We start from the raw sequence: 25643 nt of genomic DNA, 5'->3' as shown, positions 1-25643 counted from the left end.
GCCTCTTTGTCCGAATTGGCTATGACCAAATTAAGCTCTTTCTGTATCATTACATGCATGAAAAGCCGACATAGATGAAAGAATACTGAGCAGTGTAGCCAGGGGTGAAATAACAACAGTACCAAATATTTCATTAGTTGTTTCAAATAATGCAATTTAGACCACGTTTTTCAGTGTCAAAACCCCCCACCTAAAAAGACATTGAGGACAAAAACATCATCTACGTAAATGATGTAACTGAAAACATTTAGCATTGTTAACATTTAATCTTAATTCAATGAATAAAAAAAAATAGTTTGGACAAAATAATGTTTATCGTACAGCAGTTTAGTCTGGTAAGAAACCAAGATAATCGATTGAAAAAGAAGGGGGAAAAAAGTACATAAATATATTGTACTCGATACACCTACATCAAGACCCCCATCCCAAAACGGAAGTCTTACCTGAGTGACCATGGACAAGCCAATCAAAAAGCAGAGCAGGCAAATGACCCCGATGAGGATTTCCCGGCGCCGTCCTTTCCGGATGTACGTGGGATACATGTCTACCACGGCCGTCACGAAGCCTTCTACACCCACAAACTGCAACCACAAACAATACTCCCTTACTCTTTCGCTTCACAATTCTAATTGTGTATAGTTTATACATGTGTAGCTCATGTATATATGACAGTGTAGGGTCACGAGTTCGTGGGGTGTCCAACATGTGTACTGTAGATTTTATACCCAACCGACTATTTGTAGTTTGTATGTAAAAGGCTGAAATGATATTTTTCTAATGTTATATTTTATTCAGTCAAATGTCTGTAGTATGTAACATCATTTCGTGGAAAGGCATTTATATAGGCCTACCACCTGTCTGCTGATTCACTTCACGCATTTTATGAACGTCCATTTTTAAATCACATGATATTATTTGGACCAGTCCAGGCATTTATAATAGGTTATTTAGAGATTGGAATTATTATTAATTACTCATAGGACATTACTGATGAAATTTACCCACCTGACTATCCAGTCCTAGCAGGATTATCATTGAGAAGAACAGAATGGACCAGAGAGGGGCAACAGGCATCTGTGACACGGCTTCGGGATAGGCGATGAACGCCAGCCCGGGTCCTACAAGTAGAGAACAGGTAGATGAAAACTAACAGTTTTACAACACCGTACTCGGCGCTTTAACGAATCTCTTAGCCGTATAAATGGCCTAAAAGGTCATTCTAATGCTACAGTAGGTTCATGAATACTACATCATTTTATTACAAACATTAAATGATATTTGTTCTGATTTATACATTATTAATTAATGAAAGCCAAGAAACTATATTTTGTATATATATTTCAACTATTTGAAACAAACTATTAATAAATAAATTAATGCATCACCTGTAAATTGGTATATAGTATTGTTTTAACTGAATTCTAAAGACAACAACAATAACACAATGTCATGTACCAAGACAAACAAATGTAAGAGAGTAAAGTTACACTATACTGTACGAATAAATAGTTACATGGGTAGCATATTGCAAACCTGAAAATAGAAATAAAACAGATCGTGTCATTCATAAAATCACATTTAGGGTCGGACTTGACGCTCATTGCTATTTATACTAGTCACAACACATTAAGAGCCAGTATCTAATTTTAACTCACTTTTTCAAAAATTAAACCAAAAATCAGGGGCAGTGATTAGGCTTGGGAGGGTGTACATGTCTTTACAATCTTGCTTCGGATAACCATGTCACTAAAACGTAAACATAGCATTGTGGACTGTGGTCGAGCCCTGCCATGTCTGAATGATAGCATATCCATGAAATAAGTAGCGAGATGCCTGCAAATAAGCCATTACGTCATTCATCAACTGCCAGTGCGTTTCCATACCACTGCCACAGCTAATGGACTACCCGTCTTAGACGCAGCATCCATGTGACCCTCAACTTCTTGTGACTAGTATATCATGTCCCACAGGTGAGAGACGAACCTAGCAACTGGGTTGGCCACTTGTATACGGATTGTAAGAACCGGAGTGGGGCTGTACCTGTGTCCCCACCCACCCACTAGAGACCGTGCCCCCCTGCCCCACTCCAGATATCGTTCCACCGGCCTGATTGTTAATTAGCCCTTTAACTGAGCCAATTAATACATTATCTATAGAGTTAGGGGTGCCCCTCCCCCCTCACGCACACAGCCCCACCCTCGTCCTACCGCTTCCTAGGCTAATGCGCTATTTGTGGCGGTGCTACAGATATTTTAAAACAATACTGTCATTTAATGGACGTATGGGCACAAAAAAACCAACGTGATAACGTAGATATAAAGAGGGGGATAACTCGGAAAGTTTTAATTCTAGCCAAAACCGCAGACAGATATAGGGAGCTGGCGGACACTGGGTTCAAACATCTCTAAAGCTGAGACAGCGTACTGGGCTCAAACTTATTGCCTTCAGCAATTTTGAAATGTCTTTGCAACAAGCACAATGTTCATCGACGGTAATTGTAAGTATTTCAACGATAATTTTAAACCAGTTAAAGTTTGCAAAAAATATAAAAACCACTAATAATCCCTTGAAAACGACGGTAACTTTAAGTCTGCTAACGGTAATTTTAAACCAATAAGGTATGCAACAAATATAAAAACCAAACATAATCTCTTGAAATCGACGGCAATGATTTTTAATATATCGGTAAAAAAACAAACATCTGCGTTAAACATCTCAATTCTTCTTGACCATGTACCACCGTAAACAATACAAAATTATCCACGTCACATAACATCCACGTGTGATTATATACTCTTCAAAAGAAGAAACGCAAAACCACATTGTCGTAACATTTGGAGAATTGATTTAATTATTGAATGGTGAGTCCGATAATTACCAAATGTTGCAGGATTGTTCACATTTCACTCTAGTCCATTGTGAGTAAGTGATAGGACACACCACCAAGGTCAAGGTCATCTGGAGTCAATACCGGGTGTGGCCTCCGCGTGTGTTGACAACTGCCTGGCACCGCCTGCCCATTGAAGCAACCAGAGTACGGATGACGTCCCGGGGGATGGTGGCCCACTCGGCCTGCAAGGCTGCTGCCAGCTCGGGCAGGGTCTGGGGCTGTGGTTGTCGCTGTCGGAGGCGTCGGTCCAACTCGTCCCATAGATGCTCAATTGGGTTCAAATCCGGTGATATCGATGGCCAAGGAAGGACATTAATGTTGTTGTTCTGTAGGAAAGCCGTTGTGAGACGTGCTGTGTGAGGCCTGGCGTTGTCATGTTGGAACACTGCGTTGGCGTTGGCCATAACTGGAACGATGTGTGGCCGGAGGATCTGGTCAATGTAGCCCTGTGCATTCAGGTTGCCCTGCACGTGGACCAGGTCAGTTCTGCCAGTGTGTGAGATGGCTGCCCACACCATGACACTACCCCCGCCGAATCTGTCCACTTCCTGCACGCAGTTTGCCGCATAACGTTCACCACGACGCCTATACACGCGACATCTTCCATCATGACGTCGGAGCAGAAATCGGGACTCGTCACTGAACCACACCTGTCTCCATCGCAGTTGAGGCCATTGTCGATGAATCTGACACCACTGCAGTCGGAGTCGACGGTGTTGTGGTGTTAAGATGACACCTCGAACTGGACGTCTGGCACGAATTCCTACCTCACGTAGGCGGTTCCGTACGGTCTGGTCGGATATCCTGCGCAAACCTGGTATTGCTGCGGCTGTGGAGGTGGCAGTAGTCAATCGTTCCCGAAGGTGGCGTACCCGGATGTAGCGGTCCTGCCCGGGGGTAGTGACCCGTGGTCGACCGGATCTAGGGAGGTCACGTGTTGCTCCATGTTGCTGGTAACGGTCCCACAGTCTGGAGATGGTGCTTGGGGACACATGGAATGCCCTGGCAACGGCCGTTCTGGATTCGCCTGCGTCTAGTCGGCCGATGGCATTGTTTCTCTGCGGTCCACTGAGACGTGGCATGTCCTGGATTGTCAACTGTAGGCCAGATACAGAGGCCAGGCAAGCGAACACCCTGCACTTTTATACTGTCGGTGTTCATGTTGCACGTCAGACAACGCACGTGCAGTGGTGACATGGTTTGCACGTGGCTGCGTTTTTGCGAATATTCACATTTTGGAACTTTATTGTACAGTAGCTGCGTTTTATCGAATGTAACCGTGGGAATGTGTTTGGGACATGCAATGACCTTATATTCACAAAGCATGAACCGGTAGGAAACATAAAATCGGAGTTATAACCCATTTGTACCCTTTTGCGTTTCTTTTTTTGAAGAGTATATTAATACAAATATCTATGGCGGGAATCTTAATATGAAACATCGAACATGTGAAATGTTTTTTCTCTCACTTTTTCAGATGGATTAGAGCCCACATTGACCGGATTCGAACCCAAATTGACCGGATTCGAACAGACAGGTAAGGGACACTTGTTTAACGAAACCCCCACCCCACCCCCCACCTCACATTATAAACTATGGCTCTCTGGCGTCCAATATACGATTACTAGTATTTCGAAACTTTGTCTAGAGTGTGAGAGAAGAAATTGTATGAAGTCGCGGATTCAGTAAAACACACCTAGCATTCCAGCCCCTATCGTATTAATTCTGTGGAATATTCTACAATTATAAAAACAGTTCTCCAACTAAAGGAGAAATTTATATGGCTGCCCCACTTCCCATCCCCACCCGTCCTTCCAAATTTCATGAATCTGCCAGCGTCTTCCATATGTAGGCCTACCAATATGAAATGTTTTACAGACAATAAAATGTTTAATCTTTCACTCAAGTGCAAACGCAATTATCATCATCATAACGAATATCATCATCATAACGACTATCATCATCATCATAACGACTCTCCGTGGGCCCAGACGTGTTGATTCACAAACAACAACGTCCTACATTGATACAATTCCATACGTCAATGCCTCTGAGTATACAGTAAACACACAGAGAGAATATCTCCACAGCAGGACGGCCAATCATTACAGGCGCAAATCTTTGGGGAGGGGGTTCTTTGGGGGAGGGAGCGTGCCATTGATGTCACGATTTTTCGTTAATAGCAGGACTCCTCACTTTATACAAGTCAAAATTAATTACTTGACGAAAAAAATAAGGGCGGACTCGCTGGGTCCCCGCCAAAATCTGCGTCCGATTTGGTGTTATCTCGAATTAGACGGGAGATTGTATTTACCCAAGAAAAAACCCAGTAGATGTAGTCACAAGTGGCACAGACAGATGAAAAGTCGATGCTTTATTTGAAATGAGTGTGTTCGGAAATAGAGTTCGCCCACATACCGTACTAACAAATCAAGGCCAATACTTGAAGGGTGTTGAGTGACGTCATCGCTACACGTTTCATCACAGTGCGATTGATGAAAGCAAACATTGCCGCAGGTGTCAAGTATGTATATATAACACAAATGTACACATATTTAACGTCATCGTATCCAACAGCTATGCTAAGGCCAGAAGGAATGATATGTGAAGGGGGCACGCTGTAACACCGGGGGGGGGGGGGGGGGGGGGGTGTTACATGCATGTTTTTGTCCTCGAATGGGGGTTATAGGACACACGCTCCCCGGTTCCTACGTGTCTGCGACATCATCATCCACCACCACCACCACCACCCCACACACACCCACCCACACCCGATTATTATGAATTGTGTGCCTGAAGCTTCTTTTGATTTACATGTCACTGTTTTTTATTATTATATTAAGCCATCAAAATGTACTTACAGCCAAATATTGTAATCTATTTTATATGAAATTTAAAAACAAAAAGTCATGTTCTGGATATCGAGTGCTCACGGTCATACCGATAGACTGGTTTTTGCGCCTAACAGAGGAATGTGACTGCATAGGAAAATATTGAAACCAGTTGATGAAATGGTTCACAAGCGTCCGCTTTGGTCTATTTTGAAAGCAAGGGTATTTGATTGATAAAGATAAATACAAACTATAGCATATCAACATCATACCGCTCTATACTACTTGATTAAAGAGGTCTTCTCCAGTAAACTGCCATTGGTAAGTTGTTTACCACCAACACGGCTTTTAATACAAAAACTACATATTAAACAATGATTTTCGAAATAAAAACTAAAACAAATACATCTATATTAGTCAGAAACATCTTGCATACAAGGGTAGCAAACTCAGGACAGTCGTTTTCATAGAGAGCAAAAACTATTACATAGAACACAAAAGCCAATGACGTCACATACCTGATTCGGCAACATTCGCCACAGACACGTTTTGCTGCTTGGCCATGAAGCCGAGAATAGAGAAGATGACGAAACCCGATAACAAACTGGTTGCACTGTTGACCACAGCAAATATTAGAGTGTCCCTGAAAAAACAATCGCTCAGAATTTTAGTCGACATATATATATATATATATATATATATATATATATATATATATATATATATATATATATATATATATATATATATATATATATATATATATATATATATATATATGTGTGTGTGTGTGTGTGTGTGTGTGTGTGTGTGTGTGTGTGTGTGTGTGTGTGTGTGTGTGTGTGTGTGTGTATGTTTATATATATATATATATATATATATATATATATAGAGAGAGAGAGAGAGAGAGAGAGAGAGAGAGAGAGAGAGAGAGAGAGAGAGAGAGAGAGAGAGAGAGAGAGAGAGAGAGATTGAGATTTGTGAAAGTTAATGTTTGTTGCATTTAACGACAATCAATGCGTCGATTGATTAATCATCGGCTATTGGATGTCAAACATTTGGTAATTCTAACATAGTATTAGAGGAAACCTGCTACATGTTTCTATTAGCTGAAATGGATCTTTCATTTTCACTTTCCCAGTCGTGGGACATTGGTTGGGACAGGAGAAATATCAATCGTAGAGAGGGTCCATCGAGGGGGTTCGATCCTGCATCCATGGCGATCGTTGTAGATTCCACCCCTTAAGACAATCAGTGCAGAAGAAAACGATATAGATGTCACTATGTAGACCACGTTAAAACAGTTCATGCTAATTCCAACCTAAACTTTGTGTGAGAAAAACTAAATAAATATCGTATTTTATTTTATTTGAACCGGCCTCGGTGGCGTAGTGGTTAAGCCATCAGACCACAGGCTGGTAGGTACAGGGTTCGCAGCCCAGTACCGGCTCCAACCCAGAGCGAGTTCTTAAGGGCTCAGTGGGTAGGTGTATGGCCACTACACCCTCTTCTCTCTCACTAACCATTAACCAACTAACAACTAACACACTGTCCTGGACAGACAGCCCAGATAGCTGAGGTGTGTGCCCAGGACAGCGTGCTTGAACCTTAATTGGATATAAGCACGAAAATAAGTTGAAATGAATGAATGAATGAAATGAATGAATTATTTGTGTATTGTGTTGTATTGTATTGTATTCTGTTCTATTGTATTCTGTTCTATTGTATTTTATTCTATTGTATTTTATTCTATTGTATTCTATTCTACTGTATTCTATTACTGCCCCCTAAAGCTTCTACCAGATTGGGTGGCACAATGATTTAGGAGATACTAGTAACACAAAACAATTCGTAGTCAACAACTCTTGATCGGCCGATATACTTCACTGCCGCCTACATATGTTACACGCTTCTTTCATACAAACTTCTGACCTATTCTGTATCTTATGTTTACAACACACTGCTAGCGCATTTAGTTCACAATGTAACACTAAAATAACATCATTGCGATCGGCTGTGGCCAAAATAAGTATTCTAAATTATTCTAATTTATTTTTGAAAGAACTAAAAAGGCCGTCTAAATGACGTCAAGCTGTCATTTAATATTAACGTCTGTGGTCAGCTGCGATTTCCACCAGGACCGACTGACAGTGTGTTGTTCGGCCATTATTATTACACCGACCATGCGAACACGCTGTATCGATTTCTCAAACAAACAAGGCTGGAGGGGAAAATTACTACTCGTTACTAAGAGACCTTGGAAAAGTGCTGTTTGTGTGGAAAATTCCCCTTTTCACATCAATTCATTAATAATTATCATAACGGATCATCAACCGAGAAGACGTCTAGAGCATAATAATTAGGGCATTTCTCCGAGTGAACATACATGTAGCTGATTTAGCGTATAATAGTCATTGTTAGAGGTAATTAGCTTTCAGGAAAGATATTAAATATACACTTATTCTCACAGTATTGATCCACAACTGACAACAGCTTTTCCCCCACAAATGTCTGTGATGGACAAAAAAAAAAATGTTTTATGGACAAAGCACATTAGCAGATGATTTAATTACTAGAAGTTCCATTTCGACATAAATTATAACGTGTTTCTCAAGCTACTGGGGGGTGGGGGTGGGTAGCTGATGTAAGGGTGCATTATAACATTTCATCACTATTGGAATATATCATAATATTTCCTCACTATCGGAATACATTATAACATTTCCTCACCATCGGAATACATTATAACATTTCCTCACCATCGGAATACATTATAACATTTGCTCACCATAGGAATACAGTATAACATTTGCCCACCATCGGAATACAGTATAACATTTGCTCACCATCGGAATACATTATAACATCCTCACTATCGGAATACATTATAACATTCCCTAACTATCGGAATACATTATAACACTTCCTAACCATCGGAATACATTATAACATTTCCTAACTATCGGAATACATTATAACATTTCCTAACTATCGGAACACATTATAACATTCCTAACTATCGGAATACATTATAACATTTCCTCACTATCGGAATACATTATAACATTTCCTCACTATCGGAATACATTATAACATTTGCTCACCATCTTAATACAGTATAACATTTGCTCAGTATCGGAATACATTATAACATCCTCACTATCGGAATACATTATAACATTCCCTAACTATCGGAATACATTATAACACTTCCTAACTATCGGAATACATTATAACATTTCCTAACCATCGGAATACATTATAACATTTCCTAACTATCGGAACACATTATAACATTTCCTCACTATCGGAATACATTATAACATTTCCTCACTATGGGAATACATTATAACATTTGCTCAGTATCGGAATACATTATAACATCCTCACTATCGGAATACATTATAACATTCCCTAACTATCGGAATACATTATAACACTTCCTAACTATCGGAATACATTATAACATTTCCTAACCATCGGAATACATTATAACATTTCCTCAATATCGAAATACATTATAACATTTCCTAACTATCGAAATGCATTATAACATTTCCTCACTATCGGAATACATTATAACATTTCCTCACTATCGGAATACATTATAACATTTCCTAACTATCGGAACACATTACATTTCCTCACTATCTGAATACATTATAACATTTCCTCACTATCGGAATACATTATAACATTTCCTCACTATCGGAATACATTATAACATTTCCTCACTATCGGAATACATTATAACATTTCCTCACTATCGGAATACATTACATTTCCTCACTATCTGAATACATTATAACATCTCCTCACTATCTGAATACATTATAACATTTCCTCACCATCGGAGCATATTATAACATTTCCTCACCATCGGAATACATTGTAACATTTCCTCACCATCGGAATACATTATAACATTTCCTCACTAACGGAATACATTATAACATCCTCACTATCGGAATACATTATAACATTTCCTCATTATCGGAATACATTACAACATCCTCACTATCGGAATACATTATAACATCCTCACTATCGGAACACATTATAACATTGGCTCACTATCGGAACACATTATAACATTTGCTCACTATCGGAATACATTACAACATCCTCACTATCGGAATACAGTATAACATCCTCATTATCGGAATACATTACAACATCCTCACTATCGGAATACATTACAACATCCTCACTATCGGAATACATTATAACATTTCCTCACTATAGGAATACATTATAACATTTCCTCACTATCGGAACACATTATCAGAATACATTATAACAATTCCTCACTATCGGAATACATTATAACATCCTCACTATCTAACATTTCCTCACTATTGGAACACATTATAACATTTCCTCACTATCGGAATACATTATAAGATTTCCTCACTATCGGAATACATTATAACATTTGCTAACTATCTGAACACATTACATTTCCTCACCATCGGAATACATTAAAACATTTCCTCACTATCGGATACATTATAACATTTGCTCACCATAGGAATACAGTATAACATTTGCCCACCATCGGAATACAGTATAACATTTGCTCACCATCGGAATACATTATAACATCCTCACTATCGGAATACATTATAACATTCCCTAACTATCGGAATACATTATAACACTTCCTAACCATCGGAATACATTATAACATTTCCTAACTATCGGAATACATTATAACATTTCCTAACTATCGGAACACATTATAACATTTCCTAACTATCGGAATACATTATAACATTTCCTCACTATCGGAATACATTATAACATTTCCTCACTATCGGAATACATTATAACATTTGCTCACCATCTTAATACAGTATAACATTTGCTCAGTATCGGAATACATTATAACATCCTCACTATCGGAATACATTATAACATTCCCTAACTATCGGAATACATTATAACACTTCCTAACTATCGGAATACATTATAACATTTCCTAACCATCGGAATACATTATAACATTTCCTAACTATCGGAACACATTATAACATTTCCTCACTATCGGAATACATTATAACATTTCCTCACTATGGGAATACATTATAACATTTGCTCAGTATCGGAATACATTATAACATCCTCACTATCGGAATACATTATAACATTCCCTAACTATCGGAATACATTATAACACTTCCTAACTATCGGAATACATTATAACATTTCCTAACCATCGGAATACATTATAACATTTCCTCAATATCGAAATACATTATAACATTTCCTAACTATCGAAATGCATTATAACATTTCCTCACTATCGGAATACATTATAACATTTCCTCACTATCGGAATACATTATAACATTTCCTAACTATCGGAACACATTACATTTCCTCACTATCTGAATACATTATAACATTTCCTCACTATCGGAATACATTATAACATTTCCTCACTATCGGAATACATTATAACATTTCCTCACTATCGGAATACATTATAACATTTCCTCACTATCGGAATACATTACATTTCCTCACTATCTGAATACATTATAACATCTCCTCACTATCTGAATACATTATAACATTTCCTCACCATCGGAGCATATTATAACATTTCCTCACCATCGGAATACATTGTAACATTTCCTCACCATCGGAATACATTATAACATTTCCTCACTAACGGAATACATTATAACATCCTCACTATCGGAATACATTATAACATTTCCTCATTATCGGAATACATTACAACATCCTCACTATCGGAATACATTATAACATCCTCACTATCGGAACACATTATAACATTGGCTCACTATCGGAACACATTATAACATTTGCTCACTATCGGAATACATTACAACATCCTCACTATCGGAATACAGTATAACATCCTCATTATCGGAATACATTACAACATCCTCACTATCGGAATACATTACAACATCCTCACTATCGGAATACATTATAACATTTCCTCACTATAGGAATACATTATAACATTTCCTCACTATCGGAACACATTATCAGAATACATTATAACAATTCCTCACTATCGGAATACATTATAACATCCTCACTATCTAACATTTCCTCACTATTGGAACACATTATAACATTTCCTCACTATCGGAATACATTATAAGATTTCCTCACTATCGGAATACATTATAACATTTGCTAACTATCTGAACACATTACATTTCCTCACCATCGGAATACATTAAAACATTTCCTCACTATCGGATACATTATAACATTTCCTCACTATTGGAACACATAACATTTCCTCACTATCGGAATACATTATAACATTTGCTCACTATCAGAATACATTATAACATTTCCTATATATCGGAATACATTATAACATCCTCACTATCGGAACACATTATAACATTTACTCACTATTGGAATACATTATAACATTTCCTATATATCGGAATACATTATAACATCCTCACTATCAGAATACATTATAACATCCTCACTATCGGAATACATTATAACATCCTCACTATCGGAATACATTATAACATCCTCACTATCAGAATACATTATAACATTTCCTCACTATCGGAACACATAACATTTCCTCACTATCGGAATACATTATAACATCCTCACTATCAGAATACATTATAACATTTCCTCACTATCGGAATACATTATAACATTTCCTCACTATCGGAACACATTATAACATTTGCTCACTATCGGAATACATTATAACATTTCCTCACCATCGGAATACATTATAACATTTCCTCACTATCGGTATATATTATGGGAATAACAATTTCCAGCATAATATGTAAATTTACGGTGGAAAATGCACATAAAATGTTTCCGACTATTACGGTTTTTTGACGACTAAAAATATATTTTAATTAATGTTTTGTTTGGAACCCATATATATATATATATAGGCAAAATATGATGATCAGATAACTTTTTACATTTATATGTAGCTTATGTATGTATGTATATGTATGTATATATATACTCTTCAAAAAAAGAAACGCAAAATGGTACAAATGGGTTATAACTCCGATTTTATGTTTCCTACCGGTTCATGCTTTGTGAATATAAGGTCATTGCATGTCCCAAACACATTCCCACGGTTACATTCGATAAAACGCAGCTACTGTACAATAAAGTTCCAAACTGTGAATATTCGTAAAAACGCAGCCACGTGCAAACCATGTCACCACTGCACGTGCGTTGTCTGCACGTGCAACATGAACACCGACAGTATAAAAGTGCAGGGTGTTCGCTTGCCTGGACTATGTATCTGGCCGACAGTTGACAATCCGGGACATGCCACGTCTCAGTGAACCGCAGAGAAACAATGCCATCGGCCGACTAGACGCAGGTGAATCCAGAACGGCCGTTGCCAGGGCATTCCATGTGTCCCCAAGCACCATCTCCAGACTGTGGGACCGTTACCAGCAACATGGATCAACACGTGACCTCCCTAGAACCGGTCGACCACGGGTCACTACCACCGGGCAGGACCGCTACATCCGGGTACGCCACCTTCGGGAATGATTGACTACTGCCACCTCCACAGCCGCAGCAATACCAGGTTTGCGCAGGATATCCGACCAGACCGTACGGAACCGCCTACGTGAGGTAGGAATTCGTGCCAGACGTACAGTTCGAGGTGTCATCTTAACACCACAACACCGTCGACTCCGACTGCAGTGGTGCCAGATTCATCGACAATGGCCTCAACTGCGATGGAGACAGGTGTGGTTCAGTGACGAGTCCCGATTTCTGCTCCGACGTCATGATGGAAGATGTCGCGTGTATAGGCGTCGTGGTGAACGTTATGCGGCAAACTGCGTGCAGGAAGTGGACAGATTCGGCGGGGGTAGTGTCATGGTGTGGGCAGCCATCTCACACACTGGCAGAACTGACCTGGTCCACCTGCAGGGCAACCTGAATGCACAGGGCTACATTGACCAGATCCTCCGGCCACACATCGTTCCAGTTATGGCCAACGCCAACGCAGTGTTCCAACATGACAACGCCAGGCCTCACACAGCACGTCTCACAACGGCTTTCCTACAGAACAACAACATTAATGTCCTTCCTTGGCCATCGATATCACCGGATTTGAACCCAATTGAGCATCTATGGGACGAGTTGGACCGACGCCTCCGACAGCGATAACCACAGCCCCAGACCCTGCCCGAGCTGGCAGCAGCCTTGCAGGCCGAGTGGGCCACCATCCCCCGGGACGTCATCCGTACTCTGGTTGCTTCAATGGGCAGGCGGTGCCAGGCAGTTGTCAACACACGCGGAGGCCACACCCGGTATTGACTCCAGATGACCTTGACCTTGGTGGTGTGTCCTATCACTTACTCACAATGGACTAGAGTGAATTGTGAACAATCCTGCAACATTTGGTAATTATCGGACTCACCATTCAATAATTAAATCAATTCTCCAAATGTTACGACAATGTGGTATTGCGTTTCTTCTTTTGAAGAGTATATATATATATATATATATATATATATATATATATATATATATATATATATATATATATATATATATAAATATAGCTTTTGAGGACGGAAAAACGTAAATTTAATTATGATCATCGAAGGAATACTGTATTGTTACTTTTTATTTTTACCTGATGTTTTTGATTTTTGAAAACGTTTTGATGACAAATTTTATTTTTAAAACAAATAAGTTATTGTTATTTAAGAAGTGTTTTGTTTTTGGTGTATAAAAAGGCCCATTGTAGGCAACAAGGCATTCATCACGTATGAACCTAGTACTCCGTAAAACGGTAAAGTTGTGAAAATAAATGGTTCATTGTATTATTATGCAGTGGGTGGGTTTTGGGTTTCGATCGACCACCCGCTCCAAGCGAATTTTCTTTTTTTCCCCCAATATTTACCCCCCCCCCCCCCCCCCCCCAACTAAAAAGATCACTCCACACACACAAACACAACAAAAAAACATCGCTCCCCACAGACACCCCCCCCCCCCCCCCCCCCCCCCCCCCCGCGCACAATGTCCTGCTCCTTTAATAAAAGTATATACAGGCAACTGCTGCGCTGCATATTCATAGGACATTGAACGAGCTTCCATTACGTACAACGATATGCCTCTCGCGAGAAACAAACTGGATACGAAATGGTAGAATTTATTACCCATAACTCGTATCTTAAACAGCGTGGTAATAGTAATTATAATAAAGAATGGAAACCGATAATGTGCATATATTCTCCGATGATATTTTATGACGTCATGAACACCTGTGGTGGAACATTTGTATGTCTTGTTAGTGGAATGTATTAGACACTATCCAATTACTTTGAACCATGTGTGTACTAAAAACGTTTATTATGCATGCCATATAAAACGAAATGATGATATACTTGTATTATCTGATGCTATGTTTAGGATGTGCCATAACAACATTGTTATGGGACAGCTACAACGCAAGCGCATTTGTAGAAGTTTCTGCTTTTTTTCCAGTGTATTTTCCAATGTATTTTCCGGGGAATCAAACAAAAAGAAGGTTTGTTTTGTTGAACACCACCACTAGATTACACTGTTATTAAGCGCAGCGCGTCGGCAGTGAAGCGTCAATAATGTCCACATATACGCAGCGTGTCAAGCAGAAATAAAAGAGAGAAAAAAGCTGAAAGAGGAAAAGAAAAACGGATTTGATTTGAAAACATGGCTCCCAGGAAGATAATTTCGAGTAAATTGATTTTAATGTATTTGTATAGAGAAGATTACTTGATAAAAAACACATGTTTTGGGTACACGACATCGTTAACCAGGCATTGACTGTCATTTCCGTGTCTTTGCAGCTAACCGATTGGATGTCGTATATGTATGGGTGTTTCTGCACCTCTATAATCAACCTTTCTTCGTTAATATTTTGTTTTGGCATTGTTTTTCAGTAAAATAAAGATATTCGTCAAAGGTGTGTTTTTTGGTGGAAGACCTAAAATATTACAATATTATGACATCATAAACTGGGTGTTTCTGTGCGCGTCAGAGCAGCAAGCAGCAAAAATCGCTTTTGGAACGACCGAAAAAAAACCCGCTGTTGACGAGCTGCGCTAGTGAGGGTATGTATATAGTAATTCATTGGAAAGTGACTTTTTTTGCTGCCGACTCGCTGCGCTCGTCATCTGAGGAAAGCCGCTATATTTTTCCATTAGTAGCAAGGGATCTTTTATAGGCACTTTCCCACAGACAGGAACGCAAATACCACAGCCTTTGACCAGTTGTGGTGAACTGGTTGGAATAAGAAAAACTCAATAAGTTGAATGGATTCACTGAGGTGGTTCGATCTTGCGACGCAAGCACGTCAAGCGAGCAATCAACCGACTGAGCTAAATCCCGCCGACTTTAGGGGGGGGGGGGGGAAGAGACCATGACCCGATTCCCCTAAAAACTTGCTTCACTAGTCTAAACCCTCCCCACTCCCTGCACAATGCCTGCGACATCACTAGTCTATCTATAAAGATGACAAGCTTGTGGTTTGTGAAATTAACATCGTCTACGTATTTCTGATAACGAAAACATACATTATAAAGTTACACCCCTCCCCCACCCTCTTTACAAACTCCTGGATCCGCCGCTACATAATGATAAAGTATCTCACCTGAAGCTGTTGTGGTGGAACTTGTTGTAGCTGCCGAGCGCCGTCAACGTGCCCAGACTGATCGAGTAGGAGAAGAAGATCTGTGTCCCGGCGTCCACCCACACCTGTAGGCAGGCAAAACAAACACGTGTCAGGCGCGGGGGCAGGAGAGGGCTCGGGGGTCCATCACACCCCTCTACTCAAAGCAATTTTCTTTTTCTCTTTTAAATATATATTTTTCGGGGAGAGCGTGATCCGACCACCAACCCACCTACATCCACCCACCCACACACTAGTCTAGACCCACCCCCGGTCCCCACTGCATGATTTTCTACTCACGAGCATGCATTTCCCGTAAATGTAGCAGTTCCATCGGCCGAGGAAACCTTCTCAAGAACGTATCTTCAATTAAAGCTAGTTTTGGCAATCGGTTGGAATACTGCATGATCGATCATCGGTTTGCCCCAAGTGATCAACTTTCGATTTCACAATCTGTTAGAAGTATATGAATAACTAGCACATAGATGCACTTATCGTCGTTTTCACCGGGTCTAGGCCCAACAAATCGTTAATTTTACCTTCAGTAGCTATTCAATATTTGTTTTCTTAGCGTATACATGAAATCAAACCCAACCCCTAGAATATTTACGTAAATGTCGTCATCTTAACTGTAGGAACAAACATTTACCATTTTCTGCCACAATCGATTATGGATATTTACATGGGCTTCTAGATTATGATAGCCCCACTCCCATGGCTAATTCAATATTGGGCTTGTAAATAACTACTATTGCCATGCCCGACGGCTAGCGAATTTATTTGGTCAAGTGTTGCAGTTAAGTCTATTTTGTAAATATGAATGAATATCCTCCCTCCCTCCCTCTCTCAATCTACATGTCATGTTTGAACGCAGGACGATCATCTACTATGAGTATAGAGCCTGCGACTCGCAGCACTTCACTTCGCTTCTAGTCTTGAGCTACAAATCACAACCAACCACACACATTAGTGTTCAGGAGGGAGAGTGACCGCTGACGCTCGCAGTTTATTCATATATGCATCATACTGAATTGAAGCCAAATGTCCACAAGCTGCTGTGAGCGCCGGGCCTCTCAAACACGCTGCATTTGTAAATAAAGAATTACCACTCGTAGTTAATTATAGTGATGAAAATAAATACGGACATTGTAGACCAAATTAACTACTAGCTAAATAATGTCTGTATTTCATACACAGTTGTAATGTGGGATTAAATGTCGGTAGTGTCAACATGACTATCACTAAGACGGTCAACTTCTAATACTATGGACTGGTGATTTTGCAGTCATTATTTGCCGTTGTTATTTGTGTGATCTCCTATGTCTGTCTATGAGTACATCATCCCAGTACTGAAATGTGGGTCTGAGAGCCTAGTAAATAAGTCACCTGTGGGTCCAGGAGTCTTCCCCAATCAGGAACCAAATAATAGTGGATGCCGTCCATAGCGCCATCTAGCGTCATGCCTCGAATGAGCAGTACAAACATCAAAATGTACGGACTAGTCGCAGTAAAGTACATGACCTAAGAAAGAAATAAAACGACATCGTGTTAAAAAGCATTCACAGGTGAATCCGGACTCTTTGTAAGGAGGGGACATTGAATGGAGTAATACGCATACTTTAATATAAACATATTATCAACATGCAGTACAATGGGGGTGTGGTGTCGCCAGAAAAACCTTCAAGTTCAAGTCATTGAATTACTCACTTCCTTTGACATTACTGTTCAATTAACAAGATCAGTAATTCATTTCAACAACATGGTCAAGAAAATATAATTGTATCATTTTACAGCATATAGTTTAGCACCATGCTTAAAGGAATGTGAGATACGTGTATCATACAAGAGCGTTCTACCGTATTTACAATTTAAAAGATTCTTAAACAAAACCCTAACCGTGCATCCATCATGGTAAGAAAACGAAAATCATCTTATGCGACGACTTTACTAGTTATCCAACGACACCACTGGAAAACAACACTTCAAAGTTATTACACTGAAGGTACAAATATATGTATTATTATTCTCTTTCTACATTAAAGCATTGATTATGAGACGTGTTTTTTTTCTCTTTTTTTTTTTTTTTTCTTTTTTTCTTGTTTTTTTTTTTTTGGTGTACATGCAGCCAAAAGTGGCTGCACGCCGGTCAATAGTTCATCACCTTGCCGGAACTCTTAATGCCCTTCCATATGCAGAAATACACGACGATCCATGCGAGTAACAAGCAGAGGGCCAGGTCCCACTTGATTGTTCCGGGCTCCCCCACATCACTGGACAATTGGAGGACTTTCCGCCTGTAGAAATGCTATACTAGAGTGGCCGTATTACAACACTGCCACTGACCCAGCAGTGCAGGTAGATTAAATATAGATATTGTATAAAATAGCAATCAATCAGAAATCATGTACTGATGCATGCAGCACCAACAAGGTGGTCTCTTTTCTGGCTTTGTTTTGAAATATTATTTTTCTTTTTTCTGTTTTCAAAATCGATGTTAAGTTAGTTTTTGATTTTGTGTTTTGACTTAAATTGCTGTTTGATATAATGTTTCTCTTTTTTATCTCTTTTTTTTCTACAATGTGTTCACGGCAAATTTACTTTTTTGTATTTGAATTTACTTAAAAAGATCTTAGGCAGCCACGTAAAATGTTAAGGATTCGAGGAACCGACCAGTTGCGATCAGCCATCGTAAGGACCCATACATGGGAGAATCCCATTGGGCACAGGCAGACAGTGTCATCACAAACTCATCGGGTATGGGGCCTGGTTTCCGTTTCCGCTTTACCCAAACATGGCTTCTTCCACTCGCACTCAGGTTTTAAAGGGCAGAAGCAATGCCTGTACAGTGCTAAATATTTCATAAGCAGTAATAAAACGTATTAAAAGGAAAAATGCCAACAAATGTAATATATACTGTGGAGCTTAAACAGGGTTCAATGTGTGCTTTGTTTTTCTTTTCTTTTTCGTTTTTTTCGGGTTTTTTATAATACATAAAAGTAAACGTGTCTCATATATACAAATTAAATCTGAAACAAAGCAATGAGTGGGTTGACATAAATAAAACACGCTGTCTCTGAATCGTCAGAACGTGACGAGTGTGGGAGGCTACCGTAAGATATCAAATTATGCAATTACTCAATTTAAATAGAACAAAATAAATTTTCCGAAACCATCAAAGCCGGTACGGTAACCTTAAAAGGGTGAAGCTAGTCTTGTGGTTTGCAACTTCAGTTCACGCATTATAGCGCAGAAGCAAAAACCTTCGCAGTTTCCAAAACGACATTCATTTAGTATGTAGATTGCTATTGTAAAATACTAATTTGATTTTGTTTTCCGTGATACTGATAATGCACGTGACACGAGACTAGCTTTACCTAGAATATATTAAGGGACCGACTCTGAAGGGACAATGCGTTGGTAAGTAACCTGTATTATAAAGTATAATACAAAAGAGCCCACACTCAGTACATAATATCAGTAAACAAAGTACAATAAAAGTGAAAAAAGAAGGAAAAAAAGAAAATAACGTTATTATGCAAACATATTATTCAAATATTTCACAATAATAATTTCACAAATATCATTTCAAATTCATTAGTGTAAATTTATTGCCGATATATGCCCTCTAACATTCAAGAAAACTGATGGTCATAGGAGCTTTTTAAAACAGTTGCAATGAATAGTTTTTTAAATTGAAAGTACCAGGCAACCCTCGCCTGTATGCAGTACAGTATGTATAAGAACCAAACATTATTACTGTATAGGTGAAGCGTGTGAGCTGGAAAATGTGCACAGGTGTCTATACTGTGACGAGCGACGTTTTGATGGAGGTGGGGCCATGCTTTTACGAAAAATACATTAAAACAATTGCTTGAAGCAGGGGAGTTCGACTCCCCACAACCTCGTCTGCAAACGCGTCTGTATTTTTACAGCAAAATTGTCATTTTATAAGTAGATTTTGTTTAAAAGCGGCATCCTTCTATAATGTGTATTAAAGTATCGAGTCCAGAGCGCGCTTTTGACATTCGATTGACATGTGCTTGAAGACACATTGTCTCTATTATGAGCCCTAATACACACTATTTTATCAGAATAGTATGTATCCAACTGTTTCCTACGATAACCCTGGAGTATTGATTTTAACAGCAAATAATACAATAAACTCTCCCGTAGCACCACTGTGCTGAATCAATAATAGTACATGTACTAAGAAGCTGATAGCACGCGAGGGCGCGAAGTTAACACACGAACCCATTGTATTCGTAGCACAACAACTAAGTACAGGTAAACCCGACGAACGGTACAAATAGCTAAGAACTATAATGCTTTGGCTTGATTATAAAAATCATAAAATCATAATGCCTTGATTTCGAAGATATAACATAATGATATAAAGTGCATCTTGTTTCATTTTTTTCGTGTGAATTAATAATAGTAAAAAAAAAGAAGAGTCATCTGCAGGAAAATATAGAAACAAATAGCATGAAAATGATAAATGTCAAGCAAAAAACATATTCTGCAAATAATTAGCCCAAATGCATTACATAAGCAAAATAATATTGGAAAGAATTAAACACAGAACATTTTAAAATGGTATTTTCTAGATCATGTAGACGTCGAAAGTGGGCGACGTTAGCTACGAGGCGCTGACCTCAGCTATGAAGATTATCAGGCATGGTGCCTTCCCACCTAGTCCAATACATCAAATCCAATTTGACGGCAGATGTACCGGACTAATTGTTTTAAAACTGGCTACTCCAGTTACGGGCATTTTCATACACCTATAATGGACCATTCACGTAAACCATATCAATAAAAGAACTTTCAATGTCAGTGTCCTTATTATATTTATACAGGTATAAATAAATTAGTATTAAGGAAGGAAATGTTTTATTTAACGACGCACTCAACACATTTTATTTACGGTTATATGGAAGAAGGAAATGTTTTATTTAACGACGCACTCAACACATTTTATTTACGGTTATATGGGGTCAGATATATGGTTAAGGACCACACAGATATTGAGAGAGGAAACCCGCTGTCGCCACTTCATGGGCTACTTTTTTCGATTAGCAGCAAGGGATCTTTTATATGCAACATCCCATAGACAGGATAGTACATACCACGGCCTTTGTTACACCAGTTGGAACGAGAAATAACCCAATGAGGCAACTGACGGGGATCCATCCTAGACCGAGCGCGCATCAGAAGAACGCTATACCACTGGGTGACGTCCCGCCCCTAAATGAGTATTAATACTATTGAGAAGTCACAAAGCCCAGTGTTTTTGTCTTCTTTGTGGCCTATTAACCTAACTAGGTCGCATACTGTTCCCGAGGCAGTGGCGTTTTGCAACAGCCGGCGTCAAACGGAAATGTTCAATGGCTGAACTTGACCTTGAAAATATTTGCTTTATTTATATGACAGTAAAATTTACGAGGACACTGTAACTCATGCCGAGCACGGTAAACACTGGTAATCGCGTCCCTTGAGATCCCGTTCAAGGGATATAAATAATAAGAGCTTGTCAACAAATATTTACAAAGCAGCGAAATGAGAACGCCCCACTTCCTGTATTTAATTGTTAATTTCGTAACAAAAACCTTACATATTATTAAAATATAGTTTTAAATTTCATGACAAATTGTATGCCAAATATTTCATAACAAGACACTCAAATAACACCATTAACGCATTCTAGAATATGCTTTATAGCAAATACAAAATCCTTGAAAGTCAATAAACAATTATACATGGAAACACATTGTTACGAGATGTCTCACCTGTGATTTCTGAAAGAACAGAGCTTGTCATGCAGTATAGTGACAACATCAAACATAATTGAATACAATAAAACCTAACTCAAATGCTTGTTGAAACTTTCCAAAAATAAAAATATAAAAATACCATCGGCATGAATTGGTTTATTGGCGTGGTCAACATATTTGGACCTATTGAAACGTGGACGATATGCGCGTTTTCGTAGTTTCAGCCAGTGCATCACGACTGGTATATCAAAGGCCGTGGTATGTGCTTTCCTGTTTGTGGGGTGGTGCATATAAAATATCCCTTGCTACTAATGGAAAATATAGCAGGTTTCCTCTATAAGACTATAGAATTTCCAAATGTTTGACATCCAATAGCCGATGATTGATAAATCAATGTGCTCTAGTGGTTAAACAAAACAAACCTTTACTTAGTTGGTAGTCTGAATATGAATTGGTTTATTGGCGTAATTATTTGGACCTATTAACACGTGGACGATATGCGCCTTTACTTAGTTGGTAGTCTGAATATGAATTGGTTTATTGGCGTAATTATTTGGACCTATTAACACGTGGACGATATGCGCCTTTACGTAGTTGGTACCCTGATCAAGACTGGCTACTGGCAGGTAATAAATTAGTAGAAATTCGAGACTCTCAGTCAAAGACACCCGATAAATATATCGTTTAGAAAGGTCACTTGGTTTGTCATTGACCAAGTTTAGAATTACGTTTGGCTGTGGTGAAGGACATTGTAATATACCTTGCGACAAGGTGTATAAACCAAAGAATCAAAGTGCACACGTTTTTCATAGCATTATGTTCTACTTATTGTCAGATTTTAAATAGTTAAAATCCACGGCTATATACGCTAGCTGGCTGCATAATGTGAAATACTCCTCAATAAAACACATCTTTAGATATCTGGGTCACGTTCGTTTTGCATTTACCATAGTTTGACACCCAATAGCCGATGTATTTTTCGTGCTGGGTTGTCATTAAACATCTATTCTATTCTAGTCTAGTCTTGTCTATTCTATTAGATATCTGGGGTGTTACAGATACTATTCAGAAATCTACAAAACTCACAAATTTCATATTTGCAATGCACATTTAAAGAACCATTCAACGCTTTTGTTTTCTTTAATGACTTATAAACAAACAGCAGCAAGTGAGTTTCCGTGTAGTATTTTAATGGCATATATATTTTCTTTGAAAAAACCCGTAGCATCCAGTTCTTTACATTTTCTTTAAGTAAAATATTATCTTTGGAAGCAAGACGCACCATTCGAAGTGATTCATATTTCTTTAATGTTTCAAAGATCTTCTTTGAAAACAAAGACAAGCATCTGAGTTAGCGTTTTATTGGGACTACGAGATAGCACCAAGTTAGCCCATATAATAGTTCCAAGAACTGAGCAATTAGTCAGAAGAAGAAAACAGAAATCAAAAGTAAATATACATACTCCCAAAACTCTGTAACTGGGTCTGGTAGGATATTCTCTTTGGTCTTACTGGAAGCTACGACGACCTCCGAGACCTTGCTCAGAGCAGACGACAGATTGTAGGCCACGTGATCAAAACTGATGTTGCCGATGGTGACGTTGGCAGTGGAATTTTCGCGTGTCGCGTTCAGGGACCGCTGAAACGTCGTGCACTCGGGAGTGTTCCACTCGTTGTCGCAGTTGGACCACGGGAGGACCGACGTGAACGATGAGAACAGGTAGTAGAACGCCCAAGCGAGGATGATGTTGTAGTCACAGTTCAGTAGGAACACTATCACAGCTGAGGCGTAGCCGACACCTGTTGAAAAAATGAAAACGACAAAAAAAAGAACGTCATTACAGCTTGTAAGCATATAGCGTTGAAAGATACCAAACCAGGGGCATATATGACCAATATAATTAAAGTTTAAAGTTTGCTTTGTTTAAAGGGACATTCCTGAGTTTGCTGCATTGTAAGATGTTTCCGACTTCTATGATTAAACTTACATATTAAATATATTTTCTTGTTTAGAATATCAGTGTCTGTATATTCAATGTGTTTCTAATCGTCTTAATATTTGTAAGAAGCCCAAACTAGATTTTGTCTTATAATAATTTCGTACGTACGGAAAAACATATTTTAGGAAATAAAATGAAATTTACGCTAGTACAAATATTAGAACGATCAGAAACACGTTTAATATACAGCCACTGATATGTTATGCAGGAAAATATATTTGGTATGTAATTACAATCGTTAAAAAGTCTCTGTCAGTCGATAACATCTTAACAATTGCAGCAAACTCAGGAATGTCCCTTTAACGATACCAATAGAGCACATTCGTTTGTTAATCATCGGCTTTTAGAAAGAAAAATGTTTTATTTAACGACACACTCAACACATTTTATTTACGGTTATATGGCGTCAGACATATGGTTAAGGATCTCACAGATTTTGAGAGGAAACCCGCTGTCGCCACTACATGGGCTACTCTTCCGATTAACAGCAAGGGATCTTTTATTTGAGCTTCCCACAGGCAGGATAGCACAAACCATGGCCTTTGAGCCAGTTATGGATCACTGGTCGGTGCAAGTGGTTTACACTTACCCATTGAGCCTTGCGGAGCACACACTCAGGGTTTGGAGTCGGTATCTGGATTAAAAATCCCATGCCTCGACTGAGATCCGAACCCAGTACCTACCAGCATGTAGACCGATGGCCTGCCACGACGCTACCGAGGCTGGTCCGGCTTTTAGATGTCAAACATTTGGTAATTTTAATATACAGTCTTAGAGAAGAAAAGCCGCTACATTTTCCAATTAGTAACAAGGGATATTTTATATGCACCATTCCACGACCTTTGATATACCAGTCGTGGGATACAGGTTGGAACCAGAAATAGCCCAATGGGTTCACCAACGGGTAGATTGTAGACCGACCGCTTTACCACTGTGTCACTGTACCACCCGCCCCAATACCACAACAGGGGCATATATGTTGAATATCATAATACGAGGTCATTTACAGTTGCAATTTAGACCAAGGTTTCTGATAATCGGAATAAGTAGTTGTTGGTTTTTGGTTTATTTATTTGTTTTTGTGGGAGATTTCGTGCTTTTTATGTTGGGTTATTTTTTTATTTTTTTATTTTTTTTGGGGGGGGGGGGCACAGTATTCCAGATAAATAAAGAAATCTCGATTTTCAAGTGATAACATAAATCTTATGCTTTTATCTGCATTTGCCTCAAGCCTTCAAACACTGCTGATAAAATAGAGTTACACTAAAAGTCTAAAAAAAACTAAGATCAACAATTGCTTCTCAATTTCTAAAATTTGGTTCCAACTTAAAATTTGATAATGAATTTCGATCCTTGTTGAGTACGTTTTATTGAATACTTTCAAATATATCATACTGTTAAAACAATATTCCATGTGGCGCCATTCTACCATTGAGTTAGTTGAATCTCATCTTGGCCATGATGTAAATAACTGTTCACCAAATACAC

The 25643-nt window shown here is 38.8% G+C and overlaps 1 protein-coding gene across 2 annotated transcripts in view; it reads right to left on the bottom strand.

The window, feature by feature from the left end:
• LOC121374080 (sodium- and chloride-dependent taurine transporter-like) overlaps window positions 1-25643 on the bottom strand; it is a 75399-nt gene that overhangs the window by 11548 nt on the left and 38208 nt on the right. For both annotated transcript variants that reach the window (XM_041500995.1, XM_041500994.1), the window contains exons 4-10: window positions 23619-23955; window positions 18546-18678; window positions 17771-17905; window positions 16367-16470; window positions 6240-6364; window positions 1006-1118; window positions 444-581 (exon numbers count right to left, since the gene is read on the bottom strand). In XM_041500995.1, the coding sequence (XP_041356929.1) occupies window positions 444-581; window positions 1006-1118; window positions 6240-6364; window positions 16367-16470; window positions 17771-17905; window positions 18546-18678; window positions 23619-23955 (1085 nt within the window). The remainder of the gene's footprint in view (window positions 1-443; window positions 582-1005; window positions 1119-6239; window positions 6365-16366; window positions 16471-17770; window positions 17906-18545; window positions 18679-23618; window positions 23956-25643) is intronic.

Source organism: Gigantopelta aegis, chromosome 6 (assembly GCF_016097555.1).
Source record: "Gigantopelta aegis isolate Gae_Host chromosome 6, Gae_host_genome, whole genome shotgun sequence".
Classification (NCBI taxonomy): domain Eukaryota; kingdom Metazoa; phylum Mollusca; class Gastropoda; order Neomphalida; family Peltospiridae; genus Gigantopelta; species Gigantopelta aegis.
Note: the sequence above shows the minus strand (reverse complement) of the source record. Positions and strands in the feature narration are given on the sequence as shown.